Source organism: Mustela erminea, chromosome 4 (assembly GCF_009829155.1).
Source record: "Mustela erminea isolate mMusErm1 chromosome 4, mMusErm1.Pri, whole genome shotgun sequence".
NCBI classification, from domain to species: Eukaryota; Metazoa; Chordata; class Mammalia; order Carnivora; family Mustelidae; genus Mustela; species Mustela erminea.
The window spans coordinates 90,728,428-90,751,930 of NC_045617.1; the positions used below are offsets into that span (position 1 = coordinate 90,728,428).

Sequence of the window (23,503 nt, forward strand, 5' to 3'; positions counted from 1 at the left end):
ATCCTACCACCACCCAAAGAAAACCCCGGACTCAGCTGCGTGTCCCCTCCCTTCAGCCTCCTGCGGGACCCAGAGGTGCCCGGGCCCGCGGGACCCAGCGGTGCCGCGCGCTGCCCCCATCCCCGCACCATCCTGAGCCAAATGCGAGTCCTCCGAACCCTGCCCGAAGGTCCAGATGTTCACCGCCGTTTGTCCCCACCCCTGGGGAGATCCCGAGGGGTGGGACCCCCCGCCCCCGGCCCCCTAGCGCCACTCTTCTCCCACCTGCCCGATCCAGGTGCGCGTCCCCCGCGCGCCCCTCCAGGGTTCCAGCTGCGCCCCCATCAGCCTGCCGCCGCTGTGGGGAACCTGCCACCCCCGCCCCCGAGTTTTGGATTCCAGGGTCGCCAAGTCCATTGCCCTCGGTCTCTTTTATCTTTTCTCCTGTTTCCGGGGCTGAGTACCCCAGAAGCCGACCCGGGGCAGGGGTTTGGGCTCGGACAGGGTCAGGGTTCGCGGGAGCTGGCGTGAGGCCGGCAGCTGCCCCCGGCCCGTCTGGGGACTGGTCGCGGGCTGGGAAGGCGACTGGCCCCGGGAGCGTGTCCTCTCCTTGCGCCCCACACAGTGCAGTTCATTCATGAGCCGCCCAGGCCTGCGTTGGAGGGTGCGGTGGGGAGAGGTTTCAGACGGAACCAGGAGTGGGGCAAAGGCCCCGTTGGGGGGAGGGGGCGCGCTTTGTCCCTCCTGGCCTTCTTGACCGTCTAGAGAGGACAGTCCCAAAGATTTGGCGCCTTATTCCTCTGAAGAGAAGGTCGCTTGGGAAGTGGAGAGGAGAGGTCAGAGGGGCCGGCTGTCCTTGGGGCTCTGTGCTGCCACCTGCCTGGGTCCCCTGGGGGGAGGTCTGGCCGCTCAGCCCTCCACTTCCCTGGGGGGGGGGGGGGGCAGGAGAGTCCCAGCTTCTCTACCCAGTACTACTCTAGCCTTTCCCTGGGTCAGTCCAGGAAAAATGTGGCTGTGCCCAATCCCTCTTGAGGATGGACCCTCAGTCTTGCCTCCCAGGTGCATGTGAGGAGAGGAGTGGGAGTGTCTACCAGGCTTCCAGCCTAGTGTGCTAGCAACATGACTGTCCTCCAGGGCACCAGAGGGTCCAGGCCCTGGCTTGCTCCAGGTGGCACATGCTGGGACCTGCTGTTGGCTCATCCAACTCAGTCTTGGCCTATGGGTGGGTAGGTGAGGATGTGGCAAGGCAGAAGGCAGGTGGTGGGTAGCTAAAGGTAGCTAGGCTGGCTAATCCCCTTTCGGACATCCTGCGAGTTCTCTCCAATGATAACGGCTTCTTAGAGACCTCAGTTCAAATTCCAGCTCTGCCATTTAGCTGTGTGACCTTGACAAGTTACTTAACCTGTCTGAACATTAATTTTAATTTAAAAGTGTGTTTACTACCAGCTCCCTACATGATTTATCATAGGGATCAACTAGATAACAGGTAAAGAAGCTGGCGCCCTGCCTGGCTGCTGATCAATAACAGGTTCTCTTCTCTGAACTCCTGACCCATCCTGGCATAACATCACTCTCCCATACCCCCCACCTTTCTGGCCTGCTGCAAATGGATTCAGTATGTTTGAAGAGTTTAGGGCCACTCCCTGCCACTTAGTGGCAGAGTCCTGAATGGCCATATAAGCCCTTGGGTCTAAAAAAGAAGCCCATCCTGACTGAGGGGCTCTATCATTAAAGTCTCTTTTCCTTTGTTTTTATTTTTACCAGTTTCCTCCACTAAACCAACCCTTTTATGCCTCTCTTTATCAATAACATTAGCTGATTTTTTTTTTAGAATCTATCACATGTCTTGAACTGTATTAAGAGCTTTACATAAGTCATCTTGTTTAGTTCTCAAAACAAACCACACAACTGAATTATTATTCCCATTTTCAGATGAAGAAACTGAGGCCGAGGGTGGTGAAATGTATTTTCCCAGGTCAGCAGCCAGATCTGTCTCATCCTAGAGCCTGAACTCTTAGCCCCCAGGCTCTGCCACCTGTCTTCTGCACTTCTCTCAGAATCTGGAATCACAAACGCAAGGTCTTAGTGGAGGGTCTCACGGCAGGCAAGAAGGAGGTCAAACAGAAATAGGATGTGGCATTTCTCCAGAGCTGTAGCAGGCACTCTGTGGCCCCCAACTCCCAGGCCCCTGGTAGAAGCTGCTCTGTTGGCCAGGGCAGCAAAATGCAGTGGCCAGGAGCATATACTTAAGCCAGGCTACCTGGGTCCATATCTGGATCTGTGACAGACTGGCTGTGTGACATTGGGCAAGTTGTGTATCTTCTCTGTACCTCAGTGTCTTCTCTGGGTCCTGATGGCCAGGAAATGAGATAACACGTGTAAAGCACTTAGAACAGTACCTGGCACAAAATCAGAGTAAAATAAACATTTGAGAATACATCCTTTTCCTACTGCTTTTATCCTCACTCAGTGATACTTTTTGCCCTTCCCTGTGAAGTTGGGGGTGGGGGATGAGGCAAGGATATTAACACATCTTTGCTACACTTTGGAAGACTGATGCCCAGGTTACTTAGTAGCAGAGTGGGCCTCCATTGTCCTTTCCTCCCTTCAGACCACACCGCCTTCCTAGGAGCACAGGCCCTAAGTGAAATCTTCCCGAATAAATCTGGAAGGAAAAAGCTTTTAAATTACAACTCCCCCACCCTCACAGCGCAAAGGTTGTAAAATAACAACCTTTCAATAGCTGGAAATAAAATCTTCTACCACCCTCTACACACTGCCAGCTAAAGCCTCAGTGTCAGACTAGAGAAATTCCAGAATACAGCTGGCTGAGTGGATGAACTGCCCCCAACTCACCCCCCCACACCCCACCCCGATATTGGGCCTTAATCTCTTCCCTCCAACCAGCTACTCTCACTAAAAGTTTTGAGCAGCTGCTCTAGGTGAACTTCAGGCCAGCAACCCCACCCCACAGCCCCTACAGTTTGGAACTCAGAGGAGGAACCCAGTCCACCTGAAGAGCCACCAGCTCTGGCTCCACCCTTTACCTGCCCTGTGACCTCTTGTGAGTTGCTTCTGCTCTGTGGGTCCCTGCTTCCTCCCCTGTAAAGTGGGTGATAGTGATCTGATCCAGCAAGTGTGCCCTGCCTTCCTTAGGTTTGGGGGGCGGTGTAAGATCAATGCGTTTGTGGAGGGGAGAGGGTTTTGTGACGTAAAGAAGGAGGCAGCAGATGGATATGGTCATTTCAGTTACTAAGCATCTGCCTGGACCTTCACCCACCCTGTGGGGTCCCCTTAAAAGCTCCCAGAGTGTTCTCCCTTCCTTTGGTGTGGAGAGGACTAATGTTGGTGGCGGGGGGGGGGCGGGATGCAAGGGGTCTGTACCCATTACATTCTGGCCTGGTGGAGCCTTGGAGTTAGGGAAACAGTAGAATCTGTCTTGATTGCCAGAGTTAGGGAGGGGAGCCGCTTCTGCAGAGGGCCCCCAGCTACCACAGACCCAAGCTACCTCTACTTACCTTTAACCTCACCTTTAACTATGGTGTCCCAGCGTTCTATGCATCTTATGTTTACATACCCAGGCTCCCAGACACACCCCCACCCACATCCCAACTTAGAGATCAGTCACCTACCTCTCCCCTACACACACACCCACACACACACACATTGCACATGTGTACACACCTGAACGTACACATTGCCTCAGTGCTCTGGTGTTTTCTAGCTGGAGACTATTTAATGGGCATGTACAAAGCTTGCATGTTATGCAGAGCCCTGTTCTAGGCACATCAGAAGAGCATGGTGCCCTGAACACTGTTCTAGCTTTAAAAAGAGGTTGATGTTGGGACGCCTGGGTGGCTCAGTTGGTTAAACAGCTGCCTTCGGCTCAGGTCATGATCCGCAGCGTCCTGGAATCGAGTCCCACATCGGGCTCCTTGCTCAGCAGGGAGCCTGCTTCTCCCTCTGTCTCTGCCTGCCATTCTGTCTGCCTGTGCTTGCTCTCTCTCCCTCTTTCTCTCTGACAAATAAATAAAATCTTAAAAAAATAAATAAATAAAAAGAGGTTGATGTAGGTTTGAACCCCATCTTTTTCTTTTTAAAGAATTTATTTATTTATCTGACACAGAGAGAGCAAGCGAGAGAGACAGAGAGCAAGCACAAGCAGGAGGAATGGCAGGCAGGAGAGAAGCAGCCTCCCTGGTCAATAAGGAATCCCATGTGGGGCTAGGTCCCAGGACCCCGGGATCATGACCTGAGCCAAAAGCAGCCTATTAACCAACTGAGCCACCCAGGCACCCCAACCCCGTTGTTTTATTAGCAGTGTGACTTAGGGGAAGTTACTTAATCTCTCTAAGCCCCTGTGCCCTTATCTTAAAATGGTGATAATATCCAACTCAGGATTGTCGAGGATTAAATAAAACACGTATGTATTATTCTTGAAACAGTGGGCACTTGGTGCCTGTTGCAATCACTTAATTAATGGAGTTTTGGGGTTTTTTGGTTTGGGGTTTTTTAAGGCAACTTGAGCTGGCAGGGAAGAGGGAGGCATAACACATCAGGCAGGTACTTCCTTAGCCTTCCTAACATAGGCTTTCCAGAGACTCCTTAGGACCAAGTGAAACATATAAACAACCACAGCTTCCCCCTCCATGCGAGAGCTGGTGACTCTTGCCCTGTAATTGAAGTGTTAGGAAGAGGCTGGGGAAAACCAGGGATCAGTGGGCAGGAGAAACCCTCTGAGTCCCGCCCCCCCCAGGGGGCTGGAGGATGCTTGCTCCCAGAGTTATTGTCACTGATTCTAGGTTTGTTGTTCTCTCTCTTTGTCTGGTTTCCTCTCTTCCCTGGGGAGCCCCCCTCAAGGCAGAGTTTCAGTGTTGTCAGCAGAAGGGGTCCCCAGGGGCCCCCCAATAGGACGCGGGTGGGGCAGCAGTGCCTCGGCCACACTTCTCCACCCTAGGAGCCTCCCCAGAGCCCTGCTAGGCTTCGTCCCCAGGCACTCCTAGAACGCAGGTATCCGGGCTGGCTGGCCCTTCCCTTCTTCTCCCCTGCCCCATCCACCCAGACCACAGAAGGCTGGACAGCCGCGCAGCGGTGTGGGGATCGTGGATGGAGGGTAGTACCCTGGTTGCAGGGCGCTTGGGCGGGGGAAGAGGCCCCGCCCACTCTCTCTCTCCCTTTGCCAATGGAAAAGCTCGCTGGAGGGCAGGCGTTCCCAGCCTGCTCTACTCCAGAGGCCGGAGCAGGGCACTCTGGGAGTTGTAGTCCTCACACCACTCAGGTGACCCCTGTGCTGAGGTAATTGAAGAGGTGAGGAAGCTGGCGGGAAGGTGGGTGTAGCTGCTTCCAAGGCAGGGGAAGAGTCAGCAGGAGTGACTGGGACCAGGCAGATCACACAAATCCAGAAGCCCTACTCTTTCACTGACTTCCCACTCTGACCCCATCTTTAGGTCCCTACTCTGAGCACAGTGGACCAGCTTGGAAGCTAAACATCTTTTTCTTTTTCTTTCTCTCTCTTTTTTTAAGACAATTGTATTGAGAAAGTGATTAACAGAGTTGAAAACTCTAAGCAGATTAAACCATGCCATTTTTCTAAGAGGTTGGAAGAAAAGATCAGGAGAAGCTAGCTTGCTCCTGACCCATCCTCCTAGGCTTGAATCCTCAGGCCTAAGACTTCCCCCATCTTCCCTCATACTCAGTTTCCAGGGACAGAGGAAAAGAGAAAGCAAACATGTGAGTGTGAGCGTGTGTGTGTGCGTGTGTGTGTGCGTGTGTGTATGTGTGTGTGGAGGTGGTGGGAGGCAGACATTAGAGACTCACAACTTCCAGCTTAGAAAAACCAGTCTCCCCAGTCCAAATCTGGGCCAAGTTCCCCAGACCCAGGGTGGGGTCACAGCCTTACAGCCAATGAAGGTAAATCCATGTGACTCAACTTTCCCCTCCCCAGGCCCTTATCTCTGGAAGCCAGTGCTTCCACCCACCCAGGCTGCCGGGCGGATCTGCCCTCACTCCCTGTCCCCATGCTCCAGCAGGGAGCCATGATGGGGATCAGGGACAAGCCCAGCTGACCCCTGTTCTCTCCGCCCAGGAGGACCATGCGGCAGTAGCAGCCATGCTGCCCTTCCTTCTGGCCACTCTGGGCACCACGGCCCTCAACAACAGCAACCCCAAGGACTACTGCTACAGTGCCCGAATCCGCAGCACCGTCCTGCAGGGCCTGCCCTTTGGGGGTGTCCCCACCGTGCTGGCTCTTGACTTCATGTGCTTCCTTGTGAGTGCCCACACACTATCCCCTCGCCAACCGTACACTTGGCATCCACACCCTGTACATAGCTCACTAAGACCTGCTACCCTAACCACTCCACCTGACTCTGACTCCCCAGGCTTACCTGCAGGAGGGGTCCGCATCACCCAGCCCGAGCCTAGCCCCTGACCGTCCACCCAAGCCAGGGTCATCCCTTTCTAAGACAAAATCCCAGCCCCTCCGCCCTTGCTTTCCTGGCTAGTCCAGTGGGTAGACTGTCTGCCTGCCAACCATTCCTTCTGCCTTCAGGCACTGCTGTTCTTGTTCTCCATCCTCCGGAAGGTGGCTTGGGACTACGGGCGGCTGGCCTTGGTGACAGATGCAGACAGGTAAGGCTTTGATACTCTCCCTTACCTGTACACACACACACACACATGCACACACACACACTTCTCAGGGATAAGAGCCAGCCCTCTCTCATCCCCCTTTGTTGGGGGGATGAAGAGGGACCAGTCCCAGAATGGACATGGGGGACATGAGGGCATGGGCCTCTGTCCTTTGCTAGTCCCTGGGGACCCTCCCCCACCACTCCTGTTAACCTTGTCTGTTCTCTGTCCCCAGGCGTCGGCGGTGGCAGGAGAGGGAGCGAGTGGAACAGGAATAGTATGTGGGGCACCTGCCCCCTCATCCCCACTAAACCAGCTTTCTCTCTTTTTCTCTCATGCTTCTCTTCTCTTCCTGCCAAGTTACTGGTTTCTCTTTGCAGTTTACTCCTCTGCAGGCTCGTGTTTCAGGTTAACGCAGGCGGTGTGCTTTGCAGAGCAGGGGGCTCCCCAACTTGTCTCTGCCTCACTCCCCCATCTTCCCGTCTGGCTTTCAGCCTGAGAGAAGCCCCTTCCTGTGTGCCCTGCTCTCCTGGTGACTGGGCTGGAAGGGCGGTCTTCCAGGGAACTTACAGTACACTCACCTGTTGGTCACAGAGACAAGAGGGGGCGTCACCAGTGGCTTGCCATCCTCTAACAACTAGTTCTTCGTATTTCAGGGTTCTCTGCTCACCCCTTCTGGAGGCCTGGGAGGGGGGCTTTCCATGGAGCCCCAAGTCTGGCCTTTCAGGTCACATCATTGTCTCTGCCTATAGGACTGGCGTTGGAGTTTCAGCAGCTGCTGGGGTCAGGAAAGGGGGAGGGTAGGGGCCCACCTGGGGAACATCCCCTAGCCCCCAATACCCCTAGCCCTTCTGGGGCTCTCCTAGTCCATCCTTTCCTTCAGCTCCCCATTGCTCGGTGCATAATAGTGGCTCTCTTGCCACCCCATCCCGTCCCCTGCTGGTCAGCTCCAGAACTGCAGGGTCTGCTCACATTGTTACTTCGGGGGTAACAATGAAGACAATGTCTCCCTGCCCACTGCCCTTCACTGGTACCCCCCAGGCCTCCTGAAGCAAAGAGGCGGATTTCAGGGAGGCAGGGAGAAGGCAGTCATTCCTCCCCGCTTCAGCCTCTGCGCTTTCTGTGCCTTGTCTAGCCCCTGGAGACCTGGAGTGGGAGCCCCCCACTTCAGCCCTGCTCCCCAGGAGCTCAGACTCACCAGGCTCTCTGATCTCTCACCTCCCCAACCCCCAGTGTGGCCTCAGCTATGCACGGGGACAGTCATGACCGGTATGAGCGTCTCACGTCTGTCTCCAGCTCCGTCGACTTTGACCAAAGAGACAATGTAAGTGCCCTTCCCCAGACCTGTTCACCTCCTGCTCCTCCTCCAGGGTGCAAGGCTCAGAAGCCTTGGCCTCCAGTGGTGCAGGGTCAAGGACCTATGGAATGTGACCTTCTCCTCAGCAAGGGTAACGCTTGTCTAAGAGCCGCAGGAAACCCACCCAGACTTGGAACTCCTGGCTCTGTGCTCCATGGTGACCCCCAAGCTAGCACCAGCCTAGCATCACACATCCTGAACTTCGTCCCACATAGAACTCTGTGCCTGTCCCCCGAGCCCCCGATTAATCCTAAGGACCCCTTTTCCCTTAGGGTTTTGGAAGTAACAATAGCCTTTCTGGTCCATCGAGCAAACATAGACTTCATGTTGCTCAGAGATGGCAGGCTAGTGGCATGGTGGCCCTCAGTGGGGTGGGGCCAGTTGTGGGTCATAGCTGAGTGACAGAGGCCCCTGTGGACAAGGCTTGTACCTGGGGATTCTCAGCAGTTCCCAGACCTTCATTCACGTCAGGCCCAGCGCTTAGGCATTACCTGCCTGGCCCCTGTCACTCAGCCGGCATGGGGGTCCTAGACAGAACTCTAATCTTTAGGCCCCAGGATGGCCCTGGTCAGTCCAGCTTGGGCTGGGGGCCCTGGGGACAGCAGCTCTTATAGCAGCCACAGTAGAAGAAGCCAGTCAGCCTCCTGAGTTGGACTCCTGCTGGTGAGTGGCAAAGCAAAGGTATTACCCCTGCCCACCGAGAGGTGTCTGGATGGTCCCCAGACTCAAGTGATGTCCGCTACAGGGAGCAGTCTTGCCTCTTAGCTGGAAGGCGCCTCTCTCCCCAATCCTGAGTTAAGTCCGGCCTTTCTACTAGGAGGAAGGTGGGGGAGGAGTCTCTCCATCTGGCCCTCCCCCATATGTCCCCAGCCTGCTGTCAGGGGGGTGAATTTCTGGCTGAAGGCAGGTCTGGGAGCTTGAGGGTAGGAACTGCAGCTCACAGGGATGTGGGGTCCAGTCCCTCTGGGGTGTGCTGGAAGAAAGGCGGCAGGAACTCAGGCAGTTTGGCCCGCTCCTCTGCTGTTGGCAGCCATGTTGCAAACGGTGGAGGTCCCCACTGCCCTCGCTAGAACCCTGAGTCCCACCCATCCCTCCCCTGACCCACACAGCTTCAGGCCTTCCTCTGTTGGCGCTGCCCCGTTGGCTTTTTGCAGGGATGTACAGCTCTGGGCACGAGATCCACAGATAGCCCAGTTTGCCCTTAGTCCTTTTCTCCTTTGAGGGCTGGCACCTTCCCTCTTGCCCTCTGGGATGTGATGCTTTTGGGGGGAGGGGAGGGAGGTTGTGGAAGTTGTGCCAAGGTGGGCCACAGCCCAGAGGTGATCACGAACATAGGGTGGCTGGGATTTGAGGTGGGAGGGGGGTTCGGGTTGGAGGGGTAGGGACTCCAGCTGATAGCCCTCTGTCCCCTAGGGTTTCTGTTCCTGGCTGACAGCCATCTTCAGGATAAAGTAAGTGAACAGTCTTCAGACTCTAAGGAGAGAGAGAAACAGAGAAACTTGAGAACCTGTCACTTCCCCACAAAGTCCAGCGGCCAGCAGCTTTGAGGGCCTTTAGTGCTCCCAGCCAGCCCAGCCGCCTGCTCCCTACTCCAGGAGGCCAGGCCCTGGGGTCCCGGCCTCCGTTGTCCCCTGAGCTTGCCTCACCTTACCCCCACCCCGTCTCCTGTGTGCCCCCTGCCTGGTGGGCCCACTCTGCCCGCAGCTGTCCCAGCCCTGCCACCCCCCGCCCCGAGGGCAGAGGCTGGAGCCCCTGCACCTCAAAGCCTCGTGCAGCCAGCGGGTGGGGGCAGCAGGCAGGCTGGGAGCAGCCAGCAACAGGCAGGAGCCAGTATCCAGCAGGCAGAAGTCAGGAGATGGAGCCCGAGTGCAGCAGGCAGGCAGTGAGCGCTGAGAGAGGCAGGAGGCCCGGACAGGTCAGCACCACCACCGCCCCGGCCCAGGCCCCAGGGCCCCTGCCCCAGTGCCCCCATGCCTGTGCTTCTCCAGCACCCATAAGGCACCACTGTGGCCCCAACCCAGGTCCTCCCTCCCGTTTCTCCCTTTCCCACCAACCTGCCTCTCTCCCTCCTCACCTGCCCTTTCCATACCCTAATGCTTCACATCTCTCACCCTGTCTTCCTCTCTCGGCGGCCTTCCCCGTCGCCCCTCTATTCCTCTCTTCTCTCTGTCTTCTCCCTTCCTTCCCCTTCCCTCTCCCTTTCTCCCCACTCCCTTCCCAAAAGATAGGGGGCCCAGAGACCCCACCCCACCCCCACAGTGGTGCCAGACCAGCAGGGGCTGGGGGGACATGGGGTGGGGGTGGGCAAGGCAGGCAAGCTGTGACCCCTTGGCTGCTCCGGGCCTCACCTAGGTCCTCTGCCGCCCCTCACCTGCAGGGATGATGAGATCCGGGACAAATGTGGGGGCGATGCCGTACACTACCTGTCCTTCCAGCGGCACATCATCGGGCTGCTGGTCGTCGTGGGTGTCCTCTCTGTGGGCATCGTGCTGCCTGTCAACTTCTCAGGGGACCTGCTGGGTCAGTGAGGGCCAGGATGGGGGTGGTGGGAGCAGAGGATCAGGGGCAAGAGGACCCGTGTTCTGACCCCAGCATCATCCTCTCCCTTTTCTTACCCCCTCCCCAGAGAACAATGCCTACAGCTTTGGGAGAACCACCATTGCCAACCTGAAATCAGGGTAAGGTGGGGAAGCCAGTCAGGGAGGTCAGGGTCTGCACCGAAGTCTAGCCATGACAGGGAGGGGTGCAAGGGGCCACATGGTAGGGAGAGGTGGCTGAGGCTGCCGACGAGGCTGTGGGACCCCGAGGATTTGGACTGGAGACAGAGGAGGTGGAGGTCTGTTGGGGAGCCCCAGGAATGACCAGACCCAGAAGTAGCTGTGTGACTGCAGGCCAAGGAAAGATGGCAGCAGGCAGTTGGGGTGGGAGGCAGTGTAGCCAGTGGGCAGGGCAGCAAGAGATGACCTCTTGGGACCATTTCAGTTGTAGTGGAATAATCTTGGGGCCTGGACAACGTAGAGTGTGGGGCCTGCCCTGGGAGGGGGTCCGTGCCCAAAGACCGGGGCAGGTGGGGGGCCCCGAACCAGGGCTGAATTCACAGCGGGAGCTTGGGGGCTGTCTGAGTGTTGCCATCCCCAGTGGCTCCGTGTCCCCCTCTGCCTTCCCAGGAACAACCTGCTATGGCTACACACCTCCTTCGCCTTCCTGTACCTGCTGCTCACCGTCTACAGCATGCGGAGACACACCTCCAAGATGCGCTACAAGGAGGACGACCTGGTGAGTGGAGCAGAGCCCCAGCCTGCCCTGCCCCAGCCTCTTCCCTTCCGTCCTCCTTGCTTGCCTCAGCCCTAAGGGGTGTCTGTGCTGGGAGGAGGCCACCTGGGTTCCTGTCCTGGCCCTGCAGCTCGAGAGCCCCTATCCACATTAAGTGACCTCCCTAAGCCTCAGCTTCCCTGTCTGTAAAATGGGACAACAGAACCTTCCTGAGGTCGGAGGGAAGGGGAAGTGGATGGACCTATGGAAAGCACCTGTGCTGTGCCTGGCCCCCAGGAAACAGCTGTGGGGATGCTGTGGTAGTGACAAACACTGTCTGCATTCATCACCAGGCCAGCCATGGCACTGGGTCCTTACTGCCTGAGGGTAAAGAGAGCCGGTCCCCCTTTCCTCTCCCCCAATGACCGCTTGGGAGCAAGAGGCCAGATGGCTCTTTCATTAAGCTTGCTGCCTGATTTCAATGAGATACACTCTCCTGGCTTGCCCTGGGACCTGGCTTATCCCGAAGGCCTCCTCCCACCCTTCAGCTCCTTGTTCCCCACACCCTCCTGGCACATTCTCGAACCTCCTCCTCCGGAAGGCAGACCCACTCCCCTCTCACCCCAGGTGAAGCGGACTCTTTTCATCAACGGAATCTCCAAATATGCAGAGTCAGAAAAGATCAAGAAGCATTTTGAGTGAGTGGCCACTCCTACCCCCAATCCCAGGTCCTGAGGGCCCTTCTTCACCGCTCAGCCCCTTAGACTCCTCCTGCCCTCGCACTGAGGTCTGGGGCTGATGCAGGGATGGAGGTGAGACCACGGGAAAATGACATGAGTCCAGGGTATTCCAGCACTTGGGCTGGGTGAGAGGCACCTGCCAGAACAGGGGAAATACAAAAAATACTTGAAAAGGGAGAAAAGTGGGGTCCTATCCCCTCCCCTGCCACCCCCACCCAGCTTGAACTGGGTCATGGGTTGTTTACTCGGGGTCCATGGGCCCTTTGAGGTGTGTGGCTTCAGACTTTGATGTGACATTCTGAGGTTTGTGTGCAGACCAGGAGGAAGGAGCTCCTGGGCCTTCGTGGATACTGAGGGAGCCCAGGTGTGCATGTTCGCTGAGGCTCTTTCCAGCTCTGGGGCTCTACCTTATGGGGAGGGGAATACCCTCCTCACTGACCGGGACAGTGTGTGGACAGGGTTAGGGATCCTGTCATACATTCACCTGTACACTCAGCAGACTTTCTCAGATGATGCCAGGCCAAAGCACTGTGGTGGGCCTTGGGGCCATAAAAATGAATGAAAGGTCATTAAGCTCTCGGGGGTTCCCCTGGGGAAGGTGGGCCTTAGGAGCCGGTACAGGGTCTGATGAGAGTTTGGTCTGAGGTCGGTCTGTGGCCAGAATTAGGAGTTGGCCAGTGGCCTTGATCAGGATCAGGACTTCAAGAGGTCTAGATCCACCATTAAGTGGCCTGGATCGGAAGTCAGTTGTTCTGGATCAGAACCGGACTGGGAGGTAGTGTCTGGCCAGGGTCAGATTGCAAACCCCTTTTTTGGTGGCCCACCGATGAGTAGTTTGTGATCAGCAATAGTGGATGGATACTCATTCATTCAACACACCTGTCTTGTCATCTTCTATACCCCACACGTAAACAAATTAGAAACAGGCCCTGCCCTCCCAAAAGTTACAGAACATCGGTCAAAATTAGATCCTCCTCAGTCAGTACAAGAGCGACTTGGGATCTTATCTGGAGTCCGAGCCATGATCAGCATTAGGGGGCAGTCTGGGTGAGGATTAAGGACAGCATGTGCTCCGAATTAGGTGACATCTGAATATTACTGTCCTGTTGGAATCAGCTGTCGGCTTGGACTGGTAAGCCTTTAACAACCCATACTTACTGAGTACCTGCGGTGTGCTTGCGTTGGAGTCAGGCTGGGGTTTCAGCAGTATACAAAAAAAAGAACAGCCTCTTCCCTCACCTCCTATCCCAGTGGACGAGGCACATAATAAACAAACGAATTAGTGACAGACATGGCGTCAAGCAGGGGTAGGCACCGAGAAGAAAACCAAAGCAGGGAGAGGGACAGAGTGAAGGAGTCAGGAAGGGGTGCTGTTTCCAGCGGGCTGGGCTGGGGGGACTCTGACAGGGTCCTGCCTGCAGTGAGGAAGTAAACCCCAAGAACCAGGCATCCATTCAGTACACGGGTGCTGTACGCGTACTGTGTGTTTCATCCCAGACCTGATGGGTGTCCGTGGAGAGCTGAGTTCAGCTTGTCTGTTTCAGGGGTCAGCTTGTGGTTTTGTTTAAGAAACAGACTCTGATTAAATTTAGTGGCCAGCCTTTAAGCAGGAGTCGGGGAGATGGTGATCCTGATTGGGGCTTGGGGGATTAAGGGGGTGAGCATGCGGGAATGACCGTCTCATAGATCCATTCATTCAGCACGTGTTTACAGAGCAGCTACTAGGTCTAAGCCGTTGGCCCAGGCCTGATGTATGGCAGCAGGCAGGTGGGCGGAGTTCCTACAGACGATAATGGTGGACTGTGTTTCAGGGAGGCCTATCCCAACTGCACGGTTCTTGAAGCTCGCCCATGTTACAACGTGGCTCGTCTTATGTTCCTCGATGCCGAGAGGTAATGGGGGGGATGACGCAGGAGGGGCCCCTGCCTTTTGCAGGGGGCATCCTGGCTGCAGCATAGGAACCCAGCTTCCCTTCCAGGTGTTTCCCAGGGCATGTGATTTTAATCTGAGGACGTACCCTTCTTCAGCTGCAGTATAAGAAACTCAGACCAAATCATAGAATTTCTGGCCCTTAAGGGATGGATAGGAAGACCCTTGAATCGAGGCGCATCTGAACCATGTGTTCTAAGCTGATCCAATTGTAGGCTCACCCCTGTCCTTAGGGAGTGGACATAGACGACCCCTGAGCTGAGCTCCCTACCCACCCTCCCTGCCATTCATGGCCCCAGTTGGACCAGTGGGTGACTGGGCACCTGGGTCTCACAGGAAGAAGGCCGAGCGGGGGAAACTCTACTTCACAAACCTCCAGAGCAAGGAGAATGTCCCCACCATGATCAACCCCAAACCCTGCGGCCACCTCTGCTGCTGCGTGGTACGAGGCTGTGAGCAGGTACAGTGTGACCCTGGGCTCCCAGAGTTCCAGCTGGGTATGGGGAAGAGGTGGACAGATCCCAGTAAAACCAGCCACAGTAGAGATGGACACATTCCAGACTTGGGTCCCCTGACCCCAGGAACACGCACACAAACGGGCCTTGCACATAACCATCCAAAGGTAAACAGACTCTCAGAGCAGGCTAGGCCCCGAGGTGGGGTAGGGTTGGGGGGCCCGGGACTGGGAGCAGAGTGCAGCCCTGCCCTCAGGGCCCCACCTTTCCCTACAGTCCTTGAAGCCCCGGTTCCCCTATTGGGTTCGTCCCCATCCATGCAGTGACCCAGGTTTACAAACCCCAAATCAGAAGGGCTCAGCCAAGAGAACAGCCTTGTGCATATTTACTGACTCTGTGGCTTTCGTAAAGTTTCTCGACTGCTCTGTGCCTCAGTCTCCTCCTCTGTAAGATGGAGCTACCCACCTCCAGATTGCTCTGAAGGTTACATGAGTTAACGTGTAGAAAGGCTAGAGCAGCGCCTGGCCTGGAGTAAGGCCCGGGTCAGTGCCACCAAGCGTGCCAGGGAGCGACCTGGCTCTCTGACCAGAGCCTCCCCCACCCCACCCACCTCGCCTCACTTGCCCTTGGCAGGTGGAGGCCATCGAGTACTACACGAAGCTGGAGCAGAAGCTGAAGGAGGATTACAAGCGGGAGAAGGAGAAGGTGAACGAGAAGCCTCTTGGCATGGCCTTCGTCACCTTCCACAATGAGACCATCACCGCCATGTGAGCCCCTGTCCTGCGGCCCATCCCCATCCTGGTGCCCTGGGGAGTAGCAGGGCTCCTGGGTCCCTGAGCTCATGGCCAGCCCTTGGCAGTAACCAGCACCCCTCCCCCAGCATCCTCAAGGACTTCAACGTGTGTAAGTGCCAGGGCTGCACCTGCCGTGGGGAGCCGCGGGCCTCGTCCTGCAGTGAGTCCCTGCACATCTCCAACTGGACTGTGTCCTACGCCCCCGACCCCCAGAACATCTACTGGTGAGCACTGCGGGGTGGCTGGGACAGGCTTCATGTGGCCTGGTGGTTGCAGCAGGGAATGGGGAAGGGAGGCAGGGCTGGGGTATCCCTAGAATGACCCTCACCTCTGCCTTCCAGGGAGCACCTCTCCATCCGAGGCTTCATCTGGTGGCTGCGCTGCCTGGTCATCAATGTCGTCCTCTTCATCCTCCTCTTCTTCCTCACCACCCCTGCCATCATCATTACCACGATGGACAAGTTCAATGTCACCAAGCCTGTGGAGTACCTCAATGTGAGACCCAGGCCCCATACCACCCCCTCCGTGCTAGGTCCCGAGACACAGATACCAGGCCTCGGAGCCTTCTTTGCGGGGGGTGGAGGGGGAAGCCAGAATGCCCTCTGGCCCGGGCTAGCTCCGGTTCTGCTTGGCCAGCCCAGCCCCATCAAGAGCTCCCTGTGACCACAGGCTGCAGAGCCCTCTGAGAATGCCCTTGCCACCTTCCTCCGAGAGACACCACCCTTGGGTTTGCACAGCCCTAGAAAGATACCAGAGAAGAGAGTGAGCCCGGGCCAATTTTAACAGACAGTGTGACCTCAGACAAGTCTCCTTCTCCTCATCCCCCCCAACCCCTGCCGCCAACCCCGTCTCTCCAATAGAAAAACAGAGGTTCAGACTTCCACTGGCTTCCGAGCTTAGATTCTGATGCCTTTATCAAAAGGTCTCTTGGGTGAACCCCAGTGTGGAAAGCAAGGCTGCTCAGATGGCCATAGAGTGAGGGGTTATTTCCACCAGCTCCTCCCTTGCTCCTCCTGCCACACACACAGCATACCTTCTTGGAGCCTCAAAGTCCAAAGTCAGACAGTTTGAAAATTCCTGAGTGATAAGAGCAAAATACACCAGACCCAGTTGGCCTGGGTTCCCATCCCCACGCCACTGCTCACCTAGCTGGGTAACCTACTGAATCTCTTTTTGCCTTAGTTTGCTCATCTGTAAAATGGGCCTATAGCATTGTTGGGAAGATCCATACACATAAAGCCCGTGATCAGTGCCCAGCACTTAGGAAGTACTCAGCCAATGCTAACCATGACAGTAACTCCCCCTGAAGTGGTATTCATGAGCCCAGCCCCCACCCTTGCTCTGGCCCTGCAATGTTCTGGATTTCTGCCACAGGGCCCCAAGAGCCATGGGGCCTGGGGCTTCGAGGGGGAGGGGGCAGGTAAGCCAAGCACGCTAGACAGGGGCCTGCTAGACAGCCCCCATCTGAAACGCCCCTCTGTGCTCCACCGCAGAACCCCATCATCACTCAGTTCTTCCCCACCCTGCTGCTGTGGTGCTTCTCGGCCCTGCTCCCCACCATCGTCTACTACTCAGCCTTCTTCGAAGCTCACTGGACACGGTGAGACACCGCACATGCCCTGTGCTCTGGGCCTCCTAGGTATCTGGCTGTCCCTGCTGGGAAGCCCTCTCCCCTGTGGCCTCCCTGCCCCAGGCAGTCCCAGAGCTGCCAGGGAAGAGAGGCTGGCTAGCATCTCACAATGGGAGGCCCCCATCCCAGCAGATACCATACTGGCTGGGGGAGCAGGCCTGGGGCAGGGGGTGCTGGTTCACTTGATCTCTGCCCTTGTGCCCCCTGCCCCAGCTCTGGGGAGAACAGGACCACCATGCACAAGTGCTACACCTTTCTCATCTTCATGGTGCTGCTCCTGCCCTCGCTGGGACTGAGCAGGTGGGTTGCAGAGGACGGAATGGGAACTGGGGATGATGGGGAGGGGCAGGATGAACAAGGGGAGCAGTTCAGGCTCCCACTTCCCTCACAGAGCTGGGGCACCCATGTCTAGGGGGCATCCCCAGAGGCTCATGGACTAGAATCCATCTCCCCTGGTGTTCTGGGCTGTTCCAGCCCCCCACCACACCTCTCTGCTCTTCCTCTCCAGCCTGGACCTCTTCTTCCGCTGGCTCTTTGACAAGAAATTCTTGGCTGAGGCAGCTATTCGGTTTGAGTGAGTGACCTGGGCCCCCAGGGAAAAAGACTGGGGGTGGGGTATATGCCTAAGACACACCGGAGGGCGAGGTAGGGAGCTCAAATGGCAGAGCAGAGTCATCCCAAGATGACACCACAGCGTTCAGGTATAAGACATGGGAGATGTCCCTGGGGTCTGTGTTGGGGCTCATTCTCTGGGAACCCATGTAGAGGGTACCTTCAAGGTATATTTGGGGCTCTGGAACCCACACTGGGGGATTTCGGTGACAGCCTAAAGATCTTGTATTCTCGGATTAACTCTAGCAGTCAAATTTCACACAGGAGACATCTGTAGTGGGATCTTGGTCATAATTTGGGAGTGACTTGGGGGTACCCCTGAAGGTCCTTGGAGCCCACACCTATAAATATCTGTGGAAATCTTGGGCTCACAACTCCAGAGTATTTATGGGGAACTATGGGGCTCATACTTCCAGGGTTTATGGGACACAAGTCATGGGAAGACCTCTGTAGTTTCAGGCTCTTATCCAGAACTGTGGAGTTCCTTATGGGGTACCTTTTCTGGGAAGCCCTAGGAGGCTGTTTGGGGGTGAGGGGATGGAGGGCCACGTACCATGACTGTATATATGGGCACAAGGTCTAGGGGTCTTGCTATAAGCCATCTGTAAAAATCTTGGGCTCACACTTGGGGTGTCACAGGCTTTGACAAAGGTGCTGGGGCTCCCCACCCTGGAGATCTCTGAGGAAGGGTCTGTGGAGCTTGCATTCTGGAGGTATCTGAGGCTCATACTCTGGGGGTAACTGTGGCTTAATTTAAGGTCTGAGGGGGTACATCCTGGGTATTCTTAGGGCTCACACTCTTGGGGTCTTTTAGGGTCTCATGACCTTTGTGGGGATCTCAGGCAGTCATACCCTGATCACTGATGGTCTTAGGGGTCCGGAGCGCTCTTCATGATCTTTATAGGGCACAAGTTCTTGGGGCACCTCCGGGCTCACACCCTTGAGTTGGATCCACTCACACTGAGGGTGTTGGACCTGTCTGTGGACAGTCTGTCGTCTGCCCTGGGGCTCATGCTCTAGGGGGCACCAGGGCATGGGTGCTTGCGGGCTCAGCTGGGGTGTCCCCACGAAGGAAGGCGCATCGGGGGCGGAGGTGTGGCGTGCTGGCATGCTGGCCGTGGGCAGGCAGCCGCTGGGTCGCCTGAGAGGGCAGCGCTGGAGCACTTGGTGCCCGCAGGTGCGTGTTCCTGCCCGACAACGGCGCTTTCTTCGTGAACTACGTCATTGCCTCCGCCTTTATCGGCAACGCCATGGACCTGCTGCGCATCCCAGGCCTGCTCATGTACATGATCCGGCTCTGCCTGGCGCGCTCTGCTGCGGAGAGGCGCAACGTGAAGCGGGTACGGCCGCCTGGGGCCGAAGCGGCCCACGCAGCGCCCCCTGGTGGGCCCAGTCTGAAACAGTGGCGGCCATGCTAGGGTGTGGGGGCACAGGGGTGCTGGAACTTGGGGGATCCAGTTCCGTGGCCCTGGGATATCCCCTTCCTATCTGGAGCCTCAGTTTTCCCATATGTGCAGCGATGGATCAACATAGATAACCCAGCCAGTCCTGACAGTCTAGTGTTCTGATGGGAGTTGGGGGAGGTCCGGGTCCCTAGACCTAGGGTCTTTGCGCCCTAACCCCACACAAGGGCCCTGGGCATCCCATCCCCCAGGCCTAGCTACCTGCCAGCCCCTGATCTCTCAAAGGTCTCCCGCCCCTCAACCCATGGCCCATCACTGTACCCGCCCTGAACTCCCCCTCAGCCTCAGCCCCTCTTTCCATCCGCTTCACCCTGCTGCACCTTGGATATTGGGTTCTTTTTCCCCATGGCTTCATTCCTAGTCCCCTGTCCCCTTCTACCTGCCCTGCGCCCTTCTAGCCTGTCCCTCCCTCCCTCCCTGCACCCTTCTAGCCTGTCCCTCCCTCCCTGAGCCACCCTCCTGCCCCTCTCCCCCCCAGCATCAGGCCTACGAGTTCCAGTTTGGCGCAGCCTACGCCTGGATGATGTGCGTCTTCACGGTGGTCATGACCTACAGTATCACCTGCCCCATCATCGTGCCCTTCGGTAGGCACCGCCGCGCCGGGACCTGGGCCCTGCTCGGGGGGACCCAGGACCTCACCTGCTTCACTCTAGTAAGGCAGGCCACCCCGAATAGACAGGGCCCCGGCTGGGAGACCGGCCCCTCGGGCCTCCCGCCTGGTCCCTGCCTCAGTCTGGGGCCCGGCCTGGGGGGGTGGAGGGGGAAAGCCATCTCAGCTCAGGCTGGCCCCAGCTGGTGTGCCAGGCCCCTGGGCAGAGTCACCCTGACATGGCCACACTCATCCACACCAAGTGCCTTCACTCAGCTGACATACTCAGACAAATATTACATGTCCCCAGTGGTGTTCCCACACATGCACACACTCACACGGGGTCCGCTGCTACACTTGGAAACAGTCCCATAAGCTCAGGAATGACCTTTGGAGTCCAGGGCGGGGCTGGGCTCTTGCTGCTCACAGAGGTACCCCGTGGTAGCTGAGCTGTGCACCTCAGACTAAGCAGCTCTTCCTTCTGAAATCTAGCAGTTTCTCTGCAGCTGTCACCCTACTAGTTCCCTCCGCTGTCTGCCTCATCATACCCTACCCCTTAACCACTCTCCCTGGTTATCGAAGGCTCCAAACTCCCAAACTAACCTCCTCATCCTTTCAAAAGCTCCCATTCCCTCAGGCCCCAGGAAAACAGAACTTAGCACCTAATTTATACTCCTCTGTGTAGGGACAGGGTAAGAAAAAAAAAAAAAATTAAGGGTTTCAAGAAGAAGCTCATTGACCAAAAGAACAGACTTCTAACAGTAGGATTTTCAGTGAGGGGCCGTGGAAGGAGGCGGGGAGCCTGAGGAAGGGGACACTGTGTGCTCCTGCGATGGGCTTGGGGCTCTTCCCAGACTGGGGCTGGGACAGGAGGAGGGAGGCCAGCCTGTCAGCCGTCTGGGAAGGACTAGGACGAGCTGGGACGAACACACAGAGGCCCCGCAGCACTGGTTCCGAGGTCAGAGCCCATGTGGCTTCCCCCAGGGCTCATGTACATGCTGCTGAAACACCTGGTAGACAGGTACAATCTCTACTACGCCTACCTGCCGGCCAAGCTGGACAAGAAGATCCACTCAGGGGCTGTGAACCAGGTGGTGGCCGCACCCATCCTCTGCCTCTTCTGGCTGCTCTTCTTCTCCACCATGCGCACCGGTGAGGGCCGCCCCCCACACACACCGCCCCGGGGGGGCGGCAGGGCACGGTGGGGGAGGGTGCCATCCAGAGTGAGGCAGAGCAAGCCATGGGAGAGCCAGTGGTGGCCAAGGGCTGCAGACAAGGAGCCCAGGAGAAGCCAGGTCAGGCCATGGCACGGCATGTAGGAATACAGGACTGCATTCAGAAGGTAGCCGAAGTGGGGTGGTGGGCCCCTGGGAGGGGGTGCCCAGAGGAGAGGTAGCAGCCCCATCCTTTGCGTACCCCCCACCAGGGTTCCTAGCCCCCACGTCCATGTTCACATTCGTGGTCCTGGTCATCACCATCGTCATCTGTCTCTGCCACGTCTGCTTCGGACACTTCAAATACCTCAGTGCCCACAACTACAAGGTGTGGGGTGAGGGGGGCAGGGGATGGCTGAGGGCAGAAGCTCAAGGGGGTACAGGGGAGCAGGGGACTGGGTGGGAGCTGAGGGTGGGGCAGCAAGGGTTCAGGAAGGCATGAGGTCATGATGGCGACTGAGGGCAAGGACAGCTCCCCACTCCCTGACTCATTCTGGACCCCTCAAGATTGAGCACACGGAGACAGATGCTGTGGACCCCAGAAGCAATGGACGGCCCCCCACTGCTGCTGCTGTCCCCAAATCTGCGGTGAGTACCGGGATTCATCGTGGCTGAGGGGGGTGAGGGGGGTGGGGGGAGGAGTTGCTGACTGAGGCTCTGCCCAAGACCAGGGGTCCCACTAGTCCTCCAGGAAGTGAAGCCTGTTCCATCCCCCGGGGTCGGGAGAGATCTGGCTTCACTGAGGGGGCTGCCCACCTCACCCTCTACTCGTTTCCCCCTTCAGAAATACATCGCTCAGGTGCTGCAGGACTCGGAGGTGGACGGGGATGGGGATGGGGGTCCTGGGAGCTCAGGGGATGAGCCCCCATTGTCCTCATCCCAAGATGAGGAGCTGCTGATGCCGCCTGATGGCCTCACGGACACAGACTTCCAGTCTTATGAGGACAGCCTCATAGAGAATGAGATTCACCAGTAAGGGGAGGGAGGGGCCCTGGAGGCCACGCCCTGCCCCCACCCCACCCGCCCCCCACGGACACTAAAAAAAAACAAAAACCGCTAATAATTTATTAGATCTAAAGCCCCTTCATCCCCCCATCCCCTGCTTTCATTAAGGTATTTAAAATGGGGATCTCACCACTCTCCCCCACCATGGAGGGAGGGAGGGAACCCCCAACCTCAGTGAGAAGAGCCCCGAGCCGGACCCGGGGCAAAGAGGGGTGCAGACAGGGTTCCCCCAGATCGGTGCCCCCCACGCTAGTAGTGTGGTCAGGAAAGGGTTATTGAGAGCCAAGAGGGGTACCTGGTGCCGTGGCTGGAGACCTGGGGGGTGGCCCAGGCATATCAGGGGCTGCCCCCTCCCAGTTCTTTCCTCCCTCCTGAGCCCCCCCTGGGATCTGGCACTCCAGGGAAGTGGAGCCTCCAGCCCCGTGTGGGTTGCATGAGGGGGAGGGGCTGCAGAGTGGGAGGAAGAGTCAGGACCCCAGTCAGGGAGGCGACCTAGGGGTGGGGGGTGGGCATGGCTGACACTGGAAAATGGGTTTTTGCACTGTTTTTTTTTTTTTTCCTTTAAAATAAAAATGAAAAGAAAAGCTCTGAGGCAGGTGTCTGATTTTGCTGCTGCCTTGGGCACATGGGCTGGGGACTGAGCACCCCGCTCCATATCTGGAGGACTTGTCCAGTGCCTGGGCAGAGACTTCTGGTGCGGGACCTCAGTTTCTCCAAGGAGAAGAGAGAACAGGCCCAGGAGACTTAAGGGGAGCCTTGGGCAGGAGGGGCCTGCTGCGGTCACACTGGCACCCCCATCCGGTATCAGCCCTCAGCCCCATCGCTACTCCCTTCCCTGAGGAAATGGTAGGACTGCTCACAGGGACATAAACCCACTTTCTGAATCCCCAAAAGCCACACAAATGGGATGGACATTCAGGGAGAAAGGCCTGGCAAAACCACAGGTTCTCCACTGGTCCAGGAAGATGGCTTCCTGGAGAAGAAAGATCCCAGGAGGGCTACTTCTAGAAGACTCGGCAGGTGGTTCCCAAGGGGAGAGGCAAGAAAATGGGGCAACAGTAATCCACCAAACAATATTATTCGTTGTCATTGTTGCTACGACTTCTTGAGCAGGCGTTATGTTTCTGGAATTATGCTAAGTGGCTGTATTATGTGTTCTAAGGCATTTACTCCTCAGGGAGTTGGCTCTAGGGTCAGGCGTGGGTTTGCTGTGAGGATTACTTGAGATAAGATATGCAAGTGCCCACTTGGCCCAGTGCCTGGCCCATGGAAAACACCCAATAAATGTCAACTATAATTAATGCTATGATCATTAATAGTACCTACAAAGTGAGTGTGGTTTCCCTCTTCTTATGGAGGCTCAGGCAGGCAGCTATGGGGTTTGCCCAAGATTACCGGCCTGGAAGGAGTATCGGGAAAAGCCCTTCTGGGCACCTCAGTGAGCCAGGCCCCGCCACCCTTCTGTCCCTTCCCCCTCAGGAGTGCCTGAGGCCTCGAGAAGCTTCCTGCTGGACAAGTCTCCTACCCAGCCAAATCTTGCCCGGTCCCAGACCCAAATGTAATCCACCCTCTGTAAGAAATTTTCTATGGCCATTCTAGCCCATCCCCCAAAGGCCCTCCCAGCCTCGTGGCCACACACAGTGTCTCCTGCATATCTAGTGGGTCTCCTGAGAGCCAGGAACTCCAGTCCCAGCTCTGCCACTACAGCACTGTGCAACCCGGGAAAGGCCACCCCTCCTGTCCACACCCATCTGCTCATCAATAAAACCAAGGAATAAGAAGACCAAGTGGCACGAAAGTCCCTGAAGCACCCTGCCCACCCATCAGCAGGACCCAGAGAAGAAAGGGAGTCAAGGA

At 56.9% G+C, this 23,503-nt stretch overlaps 1 protein-coding gene across 2 annotated transcripts in view; it reads left to right on the top strand.

The window, feature by feature from the left end:
- Positions 1 to 21,978, top strand: part of TMEM63B (transmembrane protein 63B) — a 22,606-nt gene extending 628 nt beyond the window's left edge. Inside the window, exons 3-25 of one of the 2 annotated variants that reach the window (XM_032340101.1) lie at positions 6,065 to 6,247; positions 6,530 to 6,609; positions 6,842 to 6,883; positions 7,840 to 7,930; positions 9,377 to 9,414; positions 10,341 to 10,483; positions 10,590 to 10,641; positions 11,131 to 11,239; positions 11,843 to 11,913; positions 13,767 to 13,847; positions 14,221 to 14,344; positions 14,973 to 15,106; positions 15,220 to 15,357; positions 15,475 to 15,628; positions 16,627 to 16,733; positions 16,977 to 17,063; positions 17,272 to 17,337; positions 18,553 to 18,715; positions 19,317 to 19,422; positions 20,412 to 20,579; positions 20,854 to 20,969; positions 21,149 to 21,229; positions 21,426 to 21,978. In XM_032340101.1, coding sequence (XP_032195992.1) covers positions 6,089 to 6,247; positions 6,530 to 6,609; positions 6,842 to 6,883; positions 7,840 to 7,930; positions 9,377 to 9,414; positions 10,341 to 10,483; positions 10,590 to 10,641; positions 11,131 to 11,239; positions 11,843 to 11,913; positions 13,767 to 13,847; positions 14,221 to 14,344; positions 14,973 to 15,106; positions 15,220 to 15,357; positions 15,475 to 15,628; positions 16,627 to 16,733; positions 16,977 to 17,063; positions 17,272 to 17,337; positions 18,553 to 18,715; positions 19,317 to 19,422; positions 20,412 to 20,579; positions 20,854 to 20,969; positions 21,149 to 21,229; positions 21,426 to 21,617 — 2,502 coding nt within the window. In that variant the 5' untranslated portion in view covers positions 6,065 to 6,088 and the 3' untranslated portion in view covers positions 21,618 to 21,978. The remainder of the gene's footprint in view (positions 1 to 6,064; positions 6,248 to 6,529; positions 6,610 to 6,841; positions 6,884 to 7,839; positions 7,931 to 9,376; positions 9,415 to 10,340; positions 10,484 to 10,589; positions 10,642 to 11,130; positions 11,240 to 11,842; positions 11,914 to 13,766; positions 13,848 to 14,220; positions 14,345 to 14,972; positions 15,107 to 15,219; positions 15,358 to 15,474; positions 15,629 to 16,626; positions 16,734 to 16,976; positions 17,064 to 17,271; positions 17,338 to 18,552; positions 18,716 to 19,316; positions 19,423 to 20,411; positions 20,580 to 20,853; positions 20,970 to 21,148; positions 21,230 to 21,425) is intronic. The other variant, XM_032340102.1, reaches the window with a different exon arrangement.
- The last annotated feature ends 1,525 nt before the right edge of the window (positions 21,979 to 23,503 follow it).